Genomic DNA, 20,877 nt, shown 5'->3' on the forward strand with positions numbered 1-20,877 from the left:
AAATCTGAAAGTACACATTTGCACAGGTTCCTTTGACTTGAGTCCTTGAGGTCAGATATGCTTTGGAATTTAGAAAACATTGAGGATTTAGAAAAGATGGCTTGTGTGTATACTTTGTGTTATGTAACACTCCAGCAGGGTCTGTGTCAGCACCTTCTAATCAAACACCTGAATATTTCTGCATTGAAATTTTTGAGTACTCACTCCTAGATGGGATATCTGGGTACATGTCAGTTCTGATCAGGTTATGATACAAAATGAGTCAGGTAAAGGCTGTGAACTGGGCATGGTGGTGCTTACCTGTAATCCCAGCCCTCTGGCAGGCTGGGGCAGAAGCATCAAAAGTTTGAGCTTAGCCAGGGCAACTTAGCAATTTAATGAGACCCTGTCTCAAAAATTTAAAAATAAGATAAAAAGGGCTAGGGAAGGTAGCTCAGTGTGAAGACCCTTTATTTGGTGCCCAGTGCCACACACACACACACAACACAGACTTTGGATTTCCTGATGTCTTTTTTTTTAAGAGTTTTGATGGTCAAACTTATTTTAGGTTTTCGGATTTGAGACAAGGGACTATAAGCACAAGGTCCTGAGTTTGATCCTCAGTACCAAAAAGAAGAAGGAAGGCAAATGAAAATTATCTGTGACACCAATTATTAGGGACAATATTTTAATATTTTGTGGTCTAGCCTTCCCAAATTTGCATAAATATGTGTTTGTATATGTACATATTTGTAAACATATATATGTGTTAAATGTTTTCAGTCATAAATGAGATCATGCTTTGCACACTTTTTGCCTTGTACAATGCATTTTAGAATTGCCCAGCTGTATGTGAAGCTCAGTATCTAGACTGTTATCAGTCATTCTCTGCCCAGGTACTTGTCATGTCTGGGCCCCTGACCATCTGTACTAGGAACTGCGAGGTCAGCAGGAGTCAGAAGTCAGTTGAGGCCCTTCTGGGATGAAGACTTTCCCTAAAAGAAAAGGGTCTTCTACTCTATATGCATGGAGTGGTGATGACAGGCCAAGAACTTTACCCTGTCCAGTGTCCTTGCTGCTAGTCATTGGGCTCATCAGGAACTTGAAGGCAAGGACACTGGGGAGGGAGTATAGGCCTTCCCTGTTGCTGACCCCCACCTCTTCCCTCCAGCAGGAGCATTGGTTTGAAAAGGCCCTACGGGACAAGAAAGGCTTCATCATCAAGCAGATGAAGGAGGACGGCGCCTGTCTATTCCGTGCTGTAGGTGAGTCTCTGCCTCAGCCCTCAAGGGCCTAGGGCTGCCCTTGAGCTGAATTCCAGTTGTCAGGAATAACCCCAAAGACCTGGTTGAGGCAGAAGTAGCTGATGTCTTAGGATCTTTGGGCTCTAGCCTTAAATTAGTGTTCAGCTCCTAGTTCTGGGTCATGCGACGGTGGTGTAGTGATAAAGAAAATAATGTGCTTAGGGACAGATTGCTCTTCTGGCATTACAGGCAACCCTGTTAATTCTCCCCCAAACTAGGTGAGTATAGGGATTATTATTGCTTCCCTTGGTCAGATGGGAAGAGCGACTCAGAACTAGAGTGACTTGGTCAGGGTCACTCAAAGATAGTTATGTGACAGAGTTGAAATTTAGAGTCTGGGTCAGATTAAATTGTCTGAAGCTCATGCTCAACCACAGCACACTGCTGTCATTCTGGGGCATTGGTTACCTGGGTTTTCACTAAACTCAAACCCTGTGTCTGGTCTATCTGGGGGTAGATTTCCATATTCATTCTCTCCCCCCTCCCGTGTGTGTGTGTCTGTGTGTGTGTCTGTGTGTGTGTGTGTGTGTGTGTGTGTGTGTCTGTGTCTGTGTGAGAGAGAGAGAGACAGAAACAGAGAGAAACCAGATCTTTACACACTTCTATTACAGTTTTTTACACAATTTTTTTACAGAAAAGAGAAAATACTGAACCTTTATGTATCCGTTATCCAGCTTCAAAATAGTTAACACATATATACCGTTTTCATCACTGCCCCACCCACTCTCACTCCCCTGAAAGGGTATATTTAAAGCAAAACCCTGACATAGGATCATTTCACTCATAAATATTTCTGTACATTTCTCTGACAGATACATGCTCTCTTTTAAAAACAATCAAAATGCTGGGCCGGGGATTTAGTTCAGTGGTTCTGGCGCCTGCCTCGCAAGCGCAAGGTCCCGAGTTCGATCCCAGGTACCAAAAAAAACAATCAAAATGCTATTGTTGCACTAACAGAATTAATAATTTCTTAATACCATCTGCTAGCCAGCCTGAGCTAGATCATTGAGTCCGTTCTGGTTCTGAATCTGACCCAGCAAGTAGTCTTCAGGTCCCATGTTGGTGTGAAAGGGAAAGTGGGAGTATAACCTGTTCCTCTTGTTGGTTCTGCTGCCTCCCAAGGTAAAGTACCCCCTGATAGGAGCTTTGAGCCTGGGAGTCAGTAGCTTCTAGTTCTGGCCCTGACTCCTAACTGCTATGTGGCACTTGGCCTCCATTTCCCCATCTGAGAGATAATGGTGCTCTCAAAGGACCTTAAGTTCCTTGTAAATCTGCTTTTCATTCCCCCACCCCCCAGACTCCTTTCAGTGTCTCTGATTCTTGGTGTGACCTTGGGAAAGCAGCTTTTTTTTCCTGAGCTGCTTTCCTTAGCTGTAAAGTGGGACTAAAAGGCCCTGCTGTTAAGCCAGGCATGGTGGTGCATGCCTGTAATTCCAGCACTTGGGAGGTTGAGGCAGGAGGATGGAAAGTCCAGGCCAGCCTGGAGTATTTAGTGAGACCCTATCTCAAAAAAAAAAAAAGAGAGCGAGAAAGAGAAAAAAACGACCCATGATAGTTTAATGAGTTTAATACTTTGCTAAATCTCTTTATTGCCTGACACAATAGAACAGTGATGGCAAACCTTTTAGAGCTTTCATTGATAAAAACAGCCTGCTGTGGCATGTGTACCATGGGTTAGCCACCACTATAATAGAATTGATAGCAGTGGTAAGCCCTGGATGCTATGGTGCCACCAAGCTGTACATGTTTTAAGAGGTGGGTTCTCTTGGGCTAGAAAAACTCCTAACTGTCCTGTCCCTGTGGTTCATGTTCTCTCTGTAGAGAAAGAGGTGGTTTGGAGGCATCTTGGATAAAAGACAGAGAGAGCAGATGGAGTCCTGTTACATGCTAGTTGTGTCGAGACCTCAGGCTGTATTTGGGGAAGCAGGGCTGCTGGTAGAATTGTGTATCTGAGTCTTGGGTAGTCACAGGCAGACCTGGAGGCCAGTGAGGGCCTGGTGTGTGCAGTAACCCTATCAAGAATCAGTATCTGTGCATGTGTGTCTAGCTAGCTATTCTCTTCAAATAGCCCGATGCCCCCCTCCATTGGGGCCTTCCAGTAAGGGCCCACTCTTACAGGAAGAGCTGACCACAGCAGGTTGAAGGCCTTTCCTTATCAGCACTATGGCTACACATTTCCTCTGACTGGGCTGCCCTCAGCTTTTCTCTGTAAAACCTCAGAAGTCTCATGCCCTCTCCAGAAGTACGTGGCCCCTGGTCTCTAGGCCTCACCTAGAGGTTTCCCTGGTGCAGAGTACATAATACATGCGCTTGGGAAGGGGACTTTGTCCCCAGGCCTCTGCATCCCCCTCTTTCCAGCCCAGCCTCTGCAGAGACAGATGGCAGTCACCGTAGGCTCTGATGCAGGTGCTGACTGTTCTGCCATGCATTGAATAGTGGAAGGAACACATAACTGAGAGGTGGGGGTGGGTGAGTTGCAAACATAGAGGGCACTCTGTTGTTTCCCTGACCCCTACTATGTGCCAAGCATTCAGCTGGGTGCTTTATGCTCACCTGCAAAATTTAGATCATTATTCCATGAGACAGAGGAGAAGATTGAGGCTCAGAAAAGCAGGGCTTATCGTATATAGCTCAGTGGTTGAGAACTTTTCTAGCATTTGCAAGGCCATGGGTTTGATCCCTGGCACTACTCCCCCTTCCCCCCCCAAAAGGAAATGATGTACTCACAGTCATTAGTGGCAGAGCTGCGTGTATTCCTTTTTCTCTCTCTTTCTCCTTTTCTTCCTTCCCTGCCCCCTCCCTTCATTCCTCCCTTCCCGTCTGTTTTTGTCTTTCATCCATCCATCTATCTATCCTTTCTTCCCTCCCTCCCTCCCTTCCTTCCGTCTGTCTTTGAAACCAGGTCTTGCTATGATGCACAGGCTAATCTCAAACTCATGTCCTCAAGCAGTCTTCCTGCCTCTGCCTTCCAAGTAGCTGGGATGATAGACATGAGCCACCAAATCCCCCTCTGCGTCCCTTCTTTCTGGGCCAAGGTGTCCTCTGTGTGAACCAGTATCCATTGCTTGGACCCAGTTCTGTCCCACTACCTCCTCTTGGAGATTCATGAACATGAGGAAGGCTTGGGTGGATGGAGGTGGGAGCCCAAGTCTTAGAGTATCCTGTGGCCCACCCTGCTCTTCTCTGCCCAGATAACCTCCTCCTGGAGATGTGAGTCTGCTTCTTTTTCTCCTTCCCTCGATCTTTCTTTACATGTGGCTTTCACTTAGCAGAAACCTTTGCCCCTGGCCATGGCTCTGGTGCTGACCTCTGGGCGAAGTGTGGCGACCACGTGAGTGTGTTTGCATGGGCCGCCATGGAACATTTGGCGCTGTGCATATAATGGCGATAGGGCCCAGAAACATTAGCCAGATTCACTCTTCTGGGCCTTTTGGTCTTGGAACATGGGTGGCCGTCAGCACTGAGAAGGATAGGTCTTAGATCAGCTTTTTTGTGTGTGTGGTACTGGGGATTGAACCTATGGCCTTCACGCTGACCCCCCCCCCCATACACACACCACCTCTTTTATTGTATTGGGATTGAGCTACATTGCCAGCCCCCTTTATTTTTTGAGATAGGATCTCACTAAGTTGCCCGGGTTGGGCTCAAACTTGCAATCCATCTACCTCAGCCTCCCAGAGTCCTGGGATTATTACAAGCATGTACTACCACATCTGGCTGGATCTTAGATCAATTTTGACTTCTTTTTTTTTTGAGATTCTTGCTTGATTGTAGCTCAGGCTGGCTTTGAACCTACTATTGTAGCCCATCCTGGCCTGGAATTTGCAGTGTTGATCCTCCTGCCTCAGCTTCCCAAGTGCTGGAATTACAGGCATGTGCCAGTATGCCTGGTTTTACAGTTTTATAAATGGGGAAACTGATCCCTTGAGAAAGCCTAGACCCTATTCTACACATCTAGGTCACATAGCCAGCGTCAGAGCATCAGTGTTTGGGGTTGAACCGGGGCACAGAAGGAGAAGATTCCCATGGGCCATTTCTTGTACGCAAACTTCCTTTGACTTCTCTCTGCCCTGCATCCTTCTGTTTTTCATCTGTGCCCTGGGAATACTTGAGCAGAGGAGCAATCTCAGGGAGCAGGCTATGGAATGCTGATGGGGTAGTTGGGGCTACAGACCAGGTGATACCATAGCTGCTTGACAGGTGGGTGGGACCTTTTTCCTGGTTTCTTTTTCTTTGATGGGGCCAGGGTTCCCACTGGCACAGGAGGGCAGTGGGGAGCAGACAAGGTCACTCACTGTCTCCTCCTGATGTTACGTTTACCCACATTTGGGTGGTTTGTTTTTAGGTTCCCTGAAGACACCATGCTTCCTTTTCTGTTCTTTTTTTTTTTTTTTGGTACCGGGGATCGAATTCGGGTCCTTGCGCTTGTGCAGCAGGCAGTGAAACCACTGAGCTAAATCCCCGGCCCTCCTTTTCTGTTCTTAGCAGAACTTGCTCTGGCTCTTCTGGTAGGCAGGCAAGTGGTAACCTGGGGAGTAGGTGGTTCCCAGGCTCCTCTAAAGCAAATGGGAGGATCCTATACTTAAAGCTCTTTAGAAAGAGAATTCAGAGTCTCCTTAGTCTTTTTTTTTTTTCCCTGCGGTACCGGGGCTCGAACTCAGGACCTTCCTCTTTCCAGGCAAGTGTGGAACATTAGTTATATTTTAGGTAACCTGGGGAGGAAGGCCTTCCCCCAGATAGCAGGAGAGAGGCTGAAGGCAAATCTGTTAGCGCATTAGTCATACCCTGTCCCACCTACCTTGGCAAAGGCTAGGAAGGAAGTGGGGAGGTTCCTGAGTTTACACAGCCTCACATCTTATCCAGCCTTCAGTCTTTCCTGGTTGGTGGCAAGGGCAGTCTACTCACTGCATGCAATACTTCTCTGTTGTGGGGTTTATTGTTTGGGTATTTTGTATGAGAGCAACTTTGACATGCCCTGCTGGCTGTACGTGGGTACACATGCGCATTTCTCCTCTGCTGGTGCCTCCCTGTGCTCAGGGAGGAAAGAAATGTGCTTTGTGTAGGTGGGTGAGGGTGGGGGTAAGGTTTGTGCTGACCTCTGTGGCCCTAAGGAAGGGTACAGCCCCTGACTGATACCTGTAATCTCTGCTTAGTCCTAGGCTTTCCTGGGTTCTAGATGATTCCTGCTTGTGCTGGCCAGAACACTGAGGTAGACAGGATCAGGCCTAGCTCTAGGAAGTAAGGTGACTAAGGTGATAGCTGGCTTGGGTGAGGGGTGGTAATGTCACTTGGGGCCTGAAGTTACCCATTGAGAGCCTGGCTTCACCTTCAACACCTCCACTCCATATGTGTGATTTCAGGCCATCTGTCCCATATTGCTGTGTCAGTGTCCCTCCTGGGTAAAGTAGGATTTGGTGGGGGTGGGGCGGGTGTCTAATGAGTTGGAGTGTGAAAAGCCTTTGGCAGCCGGGCATGGTGGCGCACGCCTGTAATCCCAGCACTCGGGAGGCTGAGGCAGGAGGATTGATTCGAGTTTGAGGCCAGCCTGGGCTTACATAGTGAGTTCAAGGCCAGCCTGGACTAAACAGCAAAACCCTGTCTCAAAAAACAAAACAAAACAAAAAAAGCATTTGGTGGAACCAGTTATTGTAGTGTATTAAGAATTCTGAGCCCTGTTTGGAATGGGAACAGAGGTGGGGAGGGGACCCCTTCCAGCATCCAGCTGGAAGGGGGATAGCAGGTGCAGATGGCCAAATGCAGCGTCATCAAGAGGAGGAGTTTCAGTTTCTGTCAAAACAAGTTCTCTGAATTCCCCTACCTCTGCAGGTCCATTGTGTGTCTCTTCCCCACCTTGCACAGGGAAGTCTAGTCCAGCCCCCAGCCCCATGTGCCAACCTTCTGGGAGGAGGGCTTCCCAAGAACAGAGATAGGGCTAAGAAAGTCGGAAAAGCTAGTTGCCCTGTGCTGGATGCTTTTCCTGCTTCCAACATTGAATAAATCCTTGTGCTCTCCCTTGTTGGGGAGGTACTGTTGCTGTTTCCTTGGCTCAGAGATGCTGATTTTCTTCCATATTAATGATTCTAAAATGAGGGTACAGTTTATAATGGGGGGTCCCCAAAAGTGGTGTTGACTGTAGAAGTGTCAACGCCCTTAAGTGTCATACTCAAGAGTTCTTAGTGGGCATGGTGGTACAGGCCTGTAATCCCAGCACTCGGAAAGCTGAGGCAGGAGGGTCGCTGTGAGTTCGAGCTTAGTCTGGACTACATTGTGAGTCCAAGGCCAGCCTGAACTACACAGCGAGACCCTGTCTCCCCCCACCCCAAATAAAACCTATTTGGAAAGACTGTGTTACTAGTGTGATATGAATTTAGTCACTATAAAGTTTTGAACAAAGGGCACAGAGGACCTTTGGATTCAGGAAGACAAAAGAGCCAGTGCTGCTTGCAAGAGGAGGGTCAGCCTCTGCTCTGCATTTGGGGCTTTCCTCTGGCAGAGGAAGTGCAACAGAAATGAGGAAACACTTAATAGTGGTTCCAGAAGCATTCTGGCTGACTTGTAGATAGCTAGCAGTATGGTGGAGTCATTGTCTTCATGGCAAATGGAGCTCTCACTTGTAGTCTTGACAACAAACACCCCATTAGTGGATGAAGATTTACTGTCCCTGCTTTATGGGTAAGGACATTTCAGCTGAGGGAGGTTAAAGGCCTTGTCCAGTGTCACACAGCCAGCAAATGGCAGGGCCTTGCTGCCAAGTGAAGGAGTCACTGGCATGAAAAACGGGACGAGCTTTATAGCATTCTGCCCCAGCTCCCTTTCCTCTCCCTTTTTAAAAAAATTTCCCTGTCTCTGGCTCCCACGCCTGCCAGTGTTTGCTGACCCTTCCATAGGAAGTATGCGTTCTGCAACACCTGAGCCTGGCTGTGGACCTGTTTAACTCCTTCACTTCCATCTCAGTTCCTGTTTACTGCAGCTGCAGACAGTACTGCCTGCTGGGACCCCAAGCTCAGCCTACAGAAATAGCTCCTCTAGCAGCCCAGGCAGCCACAGAGGGCTCTGTGGTCCTGGCTTCTAAGAAAGGCAGCAGCAGGGGGCCCCCAGCCTGTGTTCAGGACATGTGACTTGCTGGAAGTGCCTGGGGGGTGGCGGGAGTGTGTGGCCGCACAAGCCACATCCTTGTTTACATCGGTGAAGGGGCTACCCCTTCCTGCCTTCACAGCTGCATCCCCCACCCTCAACCTCCCGTCACCTCCAGGGGGACTTGAGACAGGCAGTCCGGTTTTCTATCTGAGTGGCCTTTATCTAATTGCACGGAACCCTCCAGGGAGGGAAGGGGTGGATAGTAAAGGCCTTCTTTTGGCAGGTCTTCAGAGAGCTAGACTGCTGGGCAAGGAAGAGCTCTGCAGTGTTCCCTTTGCACCCTGCCCCTGCCCTGGCGTCCCAGGGAGATCCCATCAGAGCAGTGGCCCTCAGGGGAACCAGAGGGAAATTCCCTCTTGGTAACAGCCAGTGGAAATCAGGCTTGTTTAGGGCTGCTCTAATTTCCTAGAGAGAAGTGCTCTGCAAACTGTCCCTGATTTCCTTTGCAATACTGGGGCCTGAGCTGGGAGTGGGCCGAGGCATGACCTGCCCTGTGCTGTGGGTCAGAAGTCTGCATGCCTTTGAGAAATGCAGCAAAAGAGGTGCCCTGGGGGGGTGGGGAAGTGCGCTGAAAATTCGAGGTGGGCAGGGGTGGTAGTACATGTTTGTAATTCTTGTACTCAGAGAGACTGAGGCAGGAGGATTCCAAGTTCAAGCCCAGCCCGGGCAACTTAGAGACTTGGTGAGATTGTCTCAAATAAGAAAGGAATTGGGGGTATAGGTCAGTGTGAAGGCCCTGAGTTCAATCCCTAGTACTGCCAAAAACCAAACAAACGTAGTGGACTCTGGGGTGTGGGTCAGTAGTACCTAGAATATGTGAGGTCCTAGATTCAATCCCTGGTCTCACACACACACACACACACACACACACACACACACACACACACACAACACACTGGTATTTGAGAAGTAGGTACCGAAGAGAATGGAAACAGGGTCCTAAGGTGAGTATGGTGGTGCACGCCTGTAATTCCAGCACTCGGAAGGCTGAGGCCACAAGTTCAAGGGCAGTCTCGGCTACATAGTGAGTTCAAGGCCAGCCTGAATTACATAGCAACACCCTATCTAAAAAACCGAAAAAAGAAAAAAATAAGAAGAAGGTCCTGAAGAGTGGAAACAGTATGTACAGTGATCCTCAAGCCGGCAGATGGAGGAGCCTGGTTGCTTCTCCTTAGTTTGACCAAATCCCATGGCACCTGGACCATTTGGGCCACAGGCTACCTTTCCTGAATTAAGATGAATTTAGGTGCATGTGTGTTCTCTCTCTTACTAGACTGTGCTCTTTGAAAGTAGGGACAGGATTTTGCTCCTTTAGGCCTCACTACAAAGAAGGGAACCCTGATTTACCTAGTGACTTCTCTGTCTCAGGCCCACTGCTAATCAGATTACATCCATTATTTTTTTGAGCTCCACAAGAGGCCTGCTAGCTCATTATGCATCCCGTTTCCATTTTACAGTTGAGACGTACAAGGCTCAGAACACTTGAATCACTTGCCCTTGGCCACTAAGCACACTGGTATCTGGAGGAACTGGACTTAGAGCTCTTCTTCTCTTTTCTTCCCTTTTTTTTTTTGATACTGGGAATTGAACTCAGGACCTTGTGCTTGCCAGGCAGACACAGCACCAATGAGCTAAATCCCTGGCCCACTCCTCTCTTTTCTTCTCTTTCCTTTCTTCCTTGCCTTCCTGACCCATACTTCCTTTTCTTTTTTCCTTGTTCTTTTATTTCCTTCTTTGGTGCTAGACTGATCCCTGGACCCCTGAGCTGCACTTCTAGCTAGTCTTTTTTTAAAAATTAATTAATTAATTAATTATTTGGGGTGGGAGTTGAGACAGGATCTCACTATGTAGCGCAGGTTGGCCTTAAACTCAGCATATAGTTTAGGCGATCCTCCTGCCTCAGCCTCCCGAGTGCTGGGATTACAGGTGTGTGCCACCACATCTGGCTAATCTTTTTTATTTTAACCTGCAAAGGCCATGCTGATTCCTGGGTGTGAGGAAAACTGAATTTCAGAGTTGACTTTGGTACAGATTGAGTCTCTGTGACCTTGGGCAAACCGTGAAATTTCTCTCAGCTTCAGTCTCCTCATGTGAGAATTGAGTGTGGTGGAATGGATCGTGCCACTTGTTGGACTTAAAAGGTTATCAGTTTGTCAGATTGATCAGGTGTGCCCTAAACAGTCATGTGTTAAGAGACCTGTGATTGTCTCAGTCTTGCCTGTATTCTCTTGCTCAGGATTGTCCTTGTCTGCCTCTTTTTCCATGACCCATTCCAGCTCACAGGGGTAAGGATTCTCCAGGCCTTGGGGTAGGAAAGGGGGTTTCCCTCATCCCCTAGCCTCCCCTCCCTCAAAGATGTCCCATGACTCAGAACTCTTCTGTGGTGGCGACTTTTACCCTAGCCTCTTCTTTCTTCTGTCCTCCTAGCTGACCAGGTGTATGGAGACCAGGATATGCATGAAGTTGTGCGAAAGCACTGTATGGACTATCTGGTGAGACTCTGGTTTTGGGTTTGGGTCAAGGATGGGTTGAGGGATCTCCTTTGCATGTAAACTCTGACCTCCTGATCTGTTCTGCAGATGAAGAATGCTGACTACTTCTCCAACTACGTCACAGAGGACTTCACCACCTACATCAACCGGAAGCGGAAAAACAACTGCCACGGAAACCACATTGAGATGCAGGCCATGGCGGAGATGTACAACCGTCCCGTGGAGGTGTATCAGTACAGCACAGGTACTTCTGTAGTGGGTAGGTGAGGGACTAATAGTGCCTTGTCTGATCCTGCCACACCCGGCCCCCTGTGGATGCTCCCTCCTTCTCTTTCTCTGCAGAACCTATCAACACATTCCATGGGATCCATCAAAATGAGGATGAACCCATCCGTGTCAGCTATCATCGGAATATCCACTACAATTCAGTGGTGAATCCTAACAAGGCCACCATTGGTGTGGGGCTGGGCCTGCCATCATTCAAACCGGGGGTAAGTGGGTCCCTGTGCCCAAGATGGCTGCTGGATATGGACAAAACCATCTAGGGACTTTGCTGGGCATGGTGACATACACCTGTAATCCCAGCACTCAGGAAGCTGAGGCAGGAGGATTGCTGCAAATCCCAGGCCAGCCTGGACTACATAGTGAGTTCAAGGCTAGCTTGAACTGTATAGTGAGACCCTGTCTCAAAACCAAACAAAATTAGGGAGTTATCATAGATCATTGCTTAGGGCTCACTCTGTGGTCTCAGTTGGCTTGCCCATGAGTTGGCTCCGGTGTCTTTCGTGCCTATTGAGGGCTGGCATTTTAGGATATGGAGTCCTGTTTGGGGACATTAAGCCAGGGATCAGGCTGGATGTCCTGGTCTACCTAAATCTTCCTCCCAGCACCTATAAACAGCTAGGATCAGAGACTTGGACTAGCTGTGGACCTTAGGGTGCATTCTATGAGCACTCCAGGCTACAGCTTGGCTAATGCAAAAAAAACACTTTCCACCAGCCCTGGGAGCCTCGTAGGTGTCAGAAGGTCGTGGTGCATTTTACCACGTCATGCTGGTTGATTCTCTTTCTACCCTGTGTGTCTCTCATCACTAGTAGTCAGCTGGGGAAGATATTGAGGTCTTCTAGTCAGGTTTCACTTCCAACAAACAGAAAGTGCTCCTGCCTCATTTTAGGAAACACCCTAACACTACTAACACATTCTCCAACGTAGGGGGGTTTTTGTTTTCTTTTTTAATAAACTTAATTTTAGAAGTTTTCGATTTACAGAATTATTATGTGAATATTACTGTTTCCATATGCCCCAATATGATTAACATACTAGCAGAATACATTTGTCATAATTAGTGAACGGTATCAATATAGTGTTAACTAAAGACCACGTCTAATTAAGTTATCTGATGACATTTTTCTGTTCTAGACTCCTATCCAGAATGCCACCTTACAGTTTGTTTTATCCTCTTTGACTCCTTGTCCGGGACAGTTTGTCAGAATTTCCTTTTTTTTTTTTTTTTTCTTTTGAATGGGGCAGTTTGAGACAGGGTCTCACTGTGTAGTTCAGGCTGGTCTTGAACTCACTGTGTAGCTCAGGTTGCCCTCAAACTCTTGGGGATCCTCCTGCCTCAGCCTCCCGAGTGTTGGGATTACAGGTGTGCACCACCATGCCGGGCTCCTTATTTTTCTTTTTGATCTGTTTACAGACTATAGTTTAGCCTTTCCTAGAATGTCATATAATTGTAATTATACAGTATGTCTGTAGTTTTTTAGATTTTTTCACTTTATGGATTTAAGATTCGTCCATGACTTTCCTGGATTAATTTTTTTTTAACATTTTTTTTTTGGTACCGGGGATCTAACCCAGGTCCTTGCCCTTGCACAGCAGGCGGCGAAACCACTGAGCTAAATCCCTAGCCCTCCCTGATTTAAAAATTTGAATGTTTTGAGTTTTTCTGATTAATAAATTTAATTTAGAGCAGTTTTAGATTTACAGAACAATTGAGAAGAGAATACAGAGTTCACATCTAGTCCCCTCCCCCCCCTGCACAATTTAGCTATTATTAACATCTCAGATGACTCTAGTACTTTGTTACAATATATAAACCAATATTGATACATTATTATTAACTGAAGTCAGTGAGCCTCCTTTTCTGTTATAGTTTCTCACACTTTCCTTGTTTTGAGGACCTTGACATTTTGAAGGAGTACTGTTCAAGTGTATTGTGGGAAACTCCTATTTTAGAATTTGTCGATTTTTTTTTTAACTGTAGCACAGTTTATTTAAAGGTAGGGAAAGAAGCAGGCTCTGTGGAGCAAGTTTGGGCCAAGTAAAAGGAAAAGAAGTGCACCCTACAGCATGAGGGTGGCGACCATGCAACAGCAAACACTGTGTCCTTGTCCAGTGATCTTATGAGTACACTGGGAATGTGGGTTTGGGGAGGAAGATCACAGAAGTGACATTTTCATTACATTATATCAGGAGTACAACCTGGACGTGGTGGTGCGGGCCTGTAATCCCAGCACTCCAGAGGCTGAGACAGGAGGATCACCACGAGTTCGAGGCCAGCATGGCTACATAGTGAGTTCAAGGCCAGTCTGAATTACAGAGTGAAACCCTGTCTCAAAAAAGAAAAACAAAAAAGAACAATAGTGGGAATGTGATTATGACAGTTGATGTCCTTGATCACCTAGCAGCAATAGTGTTTGTCAGTTTTCTTCATTTTAAAGTTATTCCGTCCCACCTTTTCCATACTGTACTGTATGGAAGGAACTCACACTTGGGGCATAATATCTATGCAGATTATTTGGAATTGTTCTGCAAGGGAGATTGGTGTCTCATCTCCCATTTATTAATGTATTCACTCATTCACTTATGTCACTGTCACTTCAGCATGTTCATTTTACACTTTGGGTTATAATCCCATCTTGCTTTTATTTCTTGCTCAGATTGTTCCAACTTTTTTTCCCCACAGTACTAGGGATCAAACCCAGGGCCTTATGCCTGCCTGCCAAGTGCTCTAGCACAGAGCTAGCTATACCTTCAAGCCCCTGTTAGCAACATTTTTTTTAAAGCATATCCTTATTTTTCAGTACTACAAGGTGTTCCAGGTTCACCTTGTGTATTTCTTTCTTACTCCTACAATCAACCATTTTTCCAAGGAGCTCTGGAGCCTTTTATTAGAGAAGGTTATTTGAGACTAAGATCTAGGTGCTGAGTATGCTGTTTGCATGCTACTACGTTGTTCTTGTTTCTAGACCCTCTCAGCTAACAGAGAGCAAAGAGTTTTATATGTGTGTACTAAACTGTGTGTAAACACGTATCTATAGAAATTTCTGTATATAACCAACTCAAAACCTTTACCATGTGCATCATTCTAGCCTTCTGGTGTTCATCAGTAAATTCCCACGCCCTGGTAAGAAACCTGGCTGCACCACCCCAGCGTGCATTTACTCAGCTGCTGCTACTTGCAAAGCTAGGGCAGACTCATTAATCCATACCCCCTAGAGCACAGTGATATGCACAGTTCTTTTGCCTTTTGCCTTTAGTGTTACAGATTCCATTCATTTCCAAAGTGATTTAAGTCTCCAAACCCCCTACCTGAAGTTCTTGCATACATTTATAATTCATTTAGAGTCTTTTGTCAGTCTGCTTTCCAAGGAGGGATCTCCACCTCTTAATGGTCTTTTTTTAAAAAAACAGCGTGCATTAAGGTTCAGTCTTTGTTTTGTAAAGTTCCATGGGTTTTTACAAGTGCATAACAACATCATGTATCCACCATTACAGGATCATTCAGAATCCTTTCACCAACCTTAAAATTTCCTGAACTCCATATGTTCTCTCTCCCTTCCTCCCTCCTCCTGCAACCACTGATTTGTTTATTGACTTGGTGGTTTTGCCTTTTTTTTCAGAATATGATATAATTGGAATCATACAGTGTGAACTCTTTTCAAACTGCCTTCATTTAGCAGGATGCATTAAAGGCTCCTCCATGTGTTTTCATGCCTTGTTAGCTTGATTCTCTCTTATCACTTACTGTTCCATTTACTGAGGCACCAGTTTGTTTAACCATTTACCTATTGAAAGACATTCTTGGTTGATTTCAGCTTTTGATGATTAGGAATAAAGCCTCTGTCAACTGCTGTGTGCAGGTTTTTGTGTGGACATAAGTTTTTAGATCAGTTGTGTAAATATCTAGGTGAGAGATTGCTGGATTTGAAGACCATGTTTTGATTTATAAGAAACTGCCAATCTGTCAAAGTGGTTGTCCAGAGTTGCACCCTCACCCTAATACAGTAAATAAAAATTCCTGTTGCTCTGCACCTTTTTATTTTTATTTATTTTTTCCTTAAATTCTTTTATTGGTACATTTTAGGTATACAATATGTTTACATTTATCATTGGGAGCTTGTACCTCTACATGATGTATCTTGATTCTTATTTTTTTCCCCATTACCTGTGTGCCCTTCACCCCTCCACCCTTCCCTATTTACATAGACTTCGTTTCCATTTTTTTTCTTTTCTCATAATTTTTCCTTTCCTTTCTTTCCTTTCCCCTTCCCCTCCCACCATCCCTTTGGACCTTTTCCTATTTCAAAGTATCAATTATTATTAATCCTTTTAATCCTTATTTACACTTTCAGTTTCTCACACTAGAGAAACTATTCGGTATTTACACATGTGTGTCCTATTTATTTCACTTAAGAGTATGGCCTCAATATGCATCCATTTAACCAAGAGAGTATGTAAAGGTGCATATCTCCAATGATGAATGTCATTATGTTGTACACCTAAAAAGTTACAATAAAAGGGTAAAAAAATATGCATCCATTTAGCTATAAATGTCTCTAGTTTCTTGCTCTTTATAGCTGAGTAGTACTCCATTTTATAAAAAAAACCCACATCTTTATAAAGTTTCCAGTTGATGGGCACTTGGGCTGTTTCCAAGCTTTAGCTATTACAAACTATGCTGCTATAAATATGGGTGCACATATATCACCGTGGTATGATTCTTTTAATTCTTTTGGGAAGATCTCCAGCAGGGGAATAGCTGGGTCAAATGGGGCCTCTAGCCCTAGTTCTTTGAAGTATCTCCATACTGATTTCCACACTGGTTGCACCAGTCTGCAACCACCAACAATGAAGAAGGGTTCCTTTCTCCCCACACCCCCACCAGCATTTGTTATTGGTTGATTTCTTGATAGCTGCCATTCTTTCTGGGGTGAGGTGGAATCTCAGTGTTGTTTTCATCTGCATCTCTCAAATGACCAGTGATGTTGAACATTTTTTCATATATTTATTTGCTGCTTTTGCTTCTTTGTCTGAGAAATGTCTTTTCATTTTAGCTGCTCATTTTTGAATTGGGTCTTTGAATTTGGGGGGGTCTGATTTTTTTCAGTTCTTTATATATTCTAGATAGTAGTACTTTGTCTGGCTACAGCTGGTAAAAATTATTTTCCCCACACTGTAGGTTGTCTCTTAGCTCTGTTGGTGGTTTCTCTTGCAGTACAGAAGTTTTTTAATAAGATGAGATCCCAGTTGTTGATTCTTTGTGCTAGTTCCCATGCTATTGAGGTTTTGTTCATAAAGTCTTTTCCTATGCTAATGTCTTCGAGAGTTCTACCTAACTTATCTTCCAGCAAGTTTAGTGTTTCTGTCTTAATATTTAGATCTTTAATCTACTTCGATCTTAGTTTAGTGCATGGTGATAGGTATGGGTCTAGTTTTAATCTTTGGCAGGTTGAAATCCAGTTTTTCCAACACCATTTATTAAATAGGCTATCTTTCCTCCAATGAGGGTGGTTGGGTCTTTTGTCAAAGATGAGGTGGCAGAGTATGTCTGTAGTATAGTTTCAAGTTGGAGATTGTGATGCCCCCAGCCATGTCTCTTGTTCCCTAGAATTGCTTTTGCTATTCTAGGTCTCTTCTGGTTCCAAATGAATTTTTGGATTGTTTTCTCTAGTTCTGTAAAGTATATTATTGGAATTTCAATCAGCATTGCATTAAATCTATATAGTAGTTTTGGAAGTATGGCCATTTTCACTGTATTGGTTCCTCCTACCCAGGAACAAGGGATGTCTTTCCATTTTCTTATATCCTCCTCGATCTCCTTTTTCAGAGTGCTGTAGTTTTCAGTGTAGAGGTCTTTTGCTTCCTTTGTTACATTGATTCCTAGATATTTCATTTTTTTGGATGCTATTGTAAAAGGAATTGTTTCCCTAATTTCTCTCTCAGTGAGTCTGCTATTTGTGTATAAGAAGGCTGTTGTTTTTTGAGTGTTGACCTTATATCCAGCTACTCTACTGAATCTGTCAATTAAGTCTAGAAGTCTTTTGGCTGAATTTTTTGGGTCTTCTATGTAAAGTATATCATCAGCAAATAATGACAGTTTAACTTCTTCCTTTCCTATCTATTCCTTTTATCTTTTCTAATTGCTGTGGCTAATTTTTCCAGAACTATATTGAACAGGAGTCGTGATAGCTCTGCACCTTTTTAGCAATTGATCTTGTCAGTGCTTTGTATTTTAGCCATTCTTTTAGGTATGTAGTGTTATCTTGTCATTTTTTGCTTTTTGGCGTTTTTTTGTTTTATTTTTTGAGACGGGGTCTGTCCATGTAGTTCAGACTGGCCTTGAACTCAAAGGGATCCTCCTGCCTCAGCTTCCCGAATGCTGGGATTATAGGTGTGCGCCACCACGCCCAGGTCATTGTTTTTATTTGTAATTTCCTAATGAAATCAAGCCTAGCATCTTTTTTTTTAAGCAGTCACTGAGCTACATTCTCAGACTGGGAACATCTTTACGTATGCTGTTTGCCATCAGTGTATCCTTTGTTGAATTCTGTGTTTTAGAATGTTTGTCTAATTTTTTTATGGTGCTAGAGATGCAACTCAGGGCCTCTCACACATTAGACAAGCAAGCGCTCTACCATTGAACAACATTCCCAGCCGAGTTTGCCTATTTTTTAGTTGGCATGTTCTAATAGAAATTTACATACTTTTTTTTTTGAGACGGTCTCACTATGTAGCCCAGGCTGGCCTCAAACTCACAGTAATCCTCCTGCCTCAGCTCCGAATGCTGATGCTGAGACTACAGGCGTGTACTGCCACGCCCAACTACGTCCTTTTTTTTCATTGTTCTTCACTGTAGAAAATTACTTTATACACCAGTATGCATTTGTGTGTGGTATGTGTCTGTATTAAAGTAATATTAACTAAATCTCTATGTAGTGATATTTATACTTACTCTGTGCATTATATTCTGATATTTTGTTTTATTTTTTTAAATGCAATCTTCTCTCACAGTCTGATACACAGTACTGTCATATAATATCCTACAATTCCTAGCTCCCACATCATGCTCATACTGTCCCCTATTCCTTCCTGCAACCACAGCTTCCCCAGTCCCTCACATCTTCACTGTTCCCACCCCCAACCTGTGTTCACACAGCTCCCTTCTCCAGTCATCTACTCTCTGACCCATCTGAGGATACATGAGGAAAGCCTTGGCTCTGTGAAGCTGAGTCCTTGCTGGATAGGGCTTCTGGAAAGTCAGGCCTATGCTGATGCTGGAGGGCCCCTGCTTCCCTGGTCTTAACCTCAGCTCAAAGTTGTCTTAGGATTGGGTCAGGGATTCTTGAGTGGAGGAATTTGAAATGACAGGTCTTACAACCCAAGTCTGTTTCCCCCCACCCCCTGATAAATTTGCAGTCTGCCAAGAAAGGTGCTTGCTGAGAGTACCTGGCTTCCTGTCTCTTTGTCGGGTTCTGTGGGCCTACCTTCCTCAACCCATTCTGGCTCTTGGACAGGTTTAGAGTGTCATTCCACATCCCTGTTCCTCTGCTCCCTTGCAGTTTGCAGAGCAGTCCCTGATGAAGAATGCCATAAAAACTTCAGAGGAATCATGGATTGAACAGCAAATGTTAGAAGACAAGAAACGGGCCACAGACTGGGAGGCCACGAATGAGGCCATAGAGGAGCAGGTGGCTCGTGAGTCCTACCTGCAGTGGCTCAGGGATCAGGAGAAACAAGCCCGCCAGGTCCGTGGGCCCAGCCAGGTAAGTAATGGGCTCTGTCACTGGCCTGGCCACAAACCCACTATTTCCCATACTTTGCACCCAGATGGACGGGAGAAAAGTTAAGTGGTCCTGACACCCAGGAGAGAGGGACACTCTCAGCCCCATTTTTAACAAGTTGGGCTTAGTTTGGCATTGTGCTGTAGAACACCCAACACTTGTACAGAACAAGCTCTTACGGAGTGAGAGTGCCAACTGCTGCCAGAAACACAGGGAGCAATGAATAGCTGCAGAGAGAAGATTTTGTTGAATGTCCTTGCATTCCAGGCTCTGTGCTGAGAATGTGAAATCACATCCAGCCTGCACTGTCCTCGGTGATCCCATCCATTGAGGGATACAGATGAGACCCATCAGCAGCGCCTGTGACCCTGGCTGGGGAAGTGGAATCTCTGGCCATTCATTTTTCATAGAGAAAGGTTGAATTGTTAGGGCAGGGAGGGCAGGGAAGACAGGCATCTGAGGAATCAAGGAGTTTGGAGTGATTGCAGAAGTTGTTCAGAGCTGAGTAATTTGTTCAACAAATATTTGTTGCATGTAATCCCACTGTACTCTGGGAGGCTGAGGCAAGAGGATCACAAGTCTAGACCGTCTAGACAGCTTAGCAACTTAGTGAGACCCAGTCTCTAATAAATAAAGGATGGGAGACGTAGCCTTGGGTTCAGTCTCCAGTACCACACACACACACACACACACACTCACACAAAATTGTTGTCCTATGCCAGGGACACTCAAGTACAGTATAGCGGGATATGTTGGTGAGCCTGGCAGGCCAAAGCCACTGTCCTTGTGGTGATTACATTTTTGCGGAGTGAAACAAAATAATCATAAGCACACTGCTGTGATTCGGGCACAGCTCAGAGGGAGGCATTCGGAATAGTTCATGGAGTCAGGGAGGTGGCCAGTCCAGGTGGGTTAGGGGGTTGGGTATGCTGAGGAGTTTTACTGGGAATATAGCGGAAACAAAGAGGTTTCTGAGCTGAGGGAGGCTCAGATCAGAGGATTTAGCAGAATCTCCCTGGGTGCTGAGTGCAAGACTGGAGTCTGGGATGGAGGAAGGAAGCAGGGCTTGGTGAGAAGGCTGCTGCACATAATCCAGGTGATAGTGGTGGCACTGGTGGTGGAGGGGTGAAAAGAATTAGACTCTGGGTCTGTACTGAAGGGAGGAGAAATAGGCTCTCCTGTCAGTTGGTTTCACGGATGAAAGAGGTATGTTAAGGAGCTTAAATTGGGCCCTGTGAGGGCCCTGCAATCCCCTATGTGAGTGGGAACCATGGTGGTGGATATGGACATTGTGTCGTCGCTGGGATTAGCGGGTGAGAGCGAACACTTGGCACTGGGGCCCAGGAGGGTCATGGCTGGCACTGGCCTTTACCATATTTTCCTTCCTTGTGGCAGCCCCGGAAAGCCAGCGCCACATGCAGTTCGGCCACAGCAGCAGCCTCCAGTGGCCTGGAGGAGTGGACTAGCCGGTCTCCACGGCAGCGGAGTTCAGCTTCTTCACCCGAGCACCCTGAGCTGCATGCTGAGCTGGGCATCAAGCCCCCTTCCCCAGGCACTGTCTTAGCTCTTGCCAAACCTCCTTCACCCTGTGCACCAGGTCAGTGGTGCGCCCCTGGGACGAGTGGCTGTGGTTAGGCCCTGCCTGGAGCCTGAGTCTGCCTCTGACTGTCTGTCTGTCCCAGGTACAAGCAGTCAGTTCTCAGCAGGGGCTGACCGGGCCACCTCCCCCCTTGTGTCCCTCTACCCTGCTCTGGAGTGCCGGGCCCTAATTCAGCAGATGTCCCCCTCTGCCTTCGGTAAGCCCCCTCTGGGGATGGGACAGTTGGGCAAGGACTAGAAAACATAGCAAGTCCTGGGTCAGGGATGTAGCTCAGTGATGCTGCCACGTGCCTCGCAAGC

General features: G+C 45.8%; 1 protein-coding gene across 9 annotated transcripts in view; it reads left to right on the forward strand.

Moving 5' to 3' along the window:
* The window catches only part of Otud5 (OTU deubiquitinase 5), a 33,071-nt gene that overhangs the window by 10,905 nt on the left and 1,289 nt on the right, over positions 1-20,877 (forward strand). For 5 of the 9 annotated variants that reach the window (XR_015442400.1, XM_087189739.1, XM_021250018.2 and 2 more), the window contains exons 2-9: positions 1,151-1,244; positions 10,848-10,912; positions 11,000-11,156; positions 11,255-11,403; positions 13,388-13,486; positions 18,757-18,960; positions 20,374-20,575; positions 20,661-20,774. Coding sequence is in view for 8 of the 9 variants with exons in the window: in XM_087189739.1 (XP_087045865.1) it covers positions 1,151-1,244; positions 10,848-10,912; positions 11,000-11,156; positions 11,255-11,403; positions 13,388-13,486; positions 18,757-18,960; positions 20,374-20,575; positions 20,661-20,774 (1,084 nt within the window). In the remaining variant the exon portion in view is untranslated. The remainder of the gene's footprint in view (positions 1-1,150; positions 1,245-10,847; positions 10,913-10,999; positions 11,157-11,254; positions 11,404-13,387; positions 13,487-18,756; positions 18,961-20,373; positions 20,576-20,660; positions 20,775-20,877) is intronic. The other 4 variants (XM_013068231.3, XM_087189738.1, XM_004871969.4 and 1 more) reach the window with 1 other exon arrangement.

The sequence above is a fragment of the Heterocephalus glaber genome, unplaced genomic scaffold (assembly GCF_053883595.1).
Source record: "Heterocephalus glaber isolate CG9 unplaced genomic scaffold, H.glaber_assembly_v1.0 deba00001546, whole genome shotgun sequence".
Taxonomy (NCBI): domain Eukaryota; kingdom Metazoa; phylum Chordata; class Mammalia; order Rodentia; family Bathyergidae; genus Heterocephalus; species Heterocephalus glaber.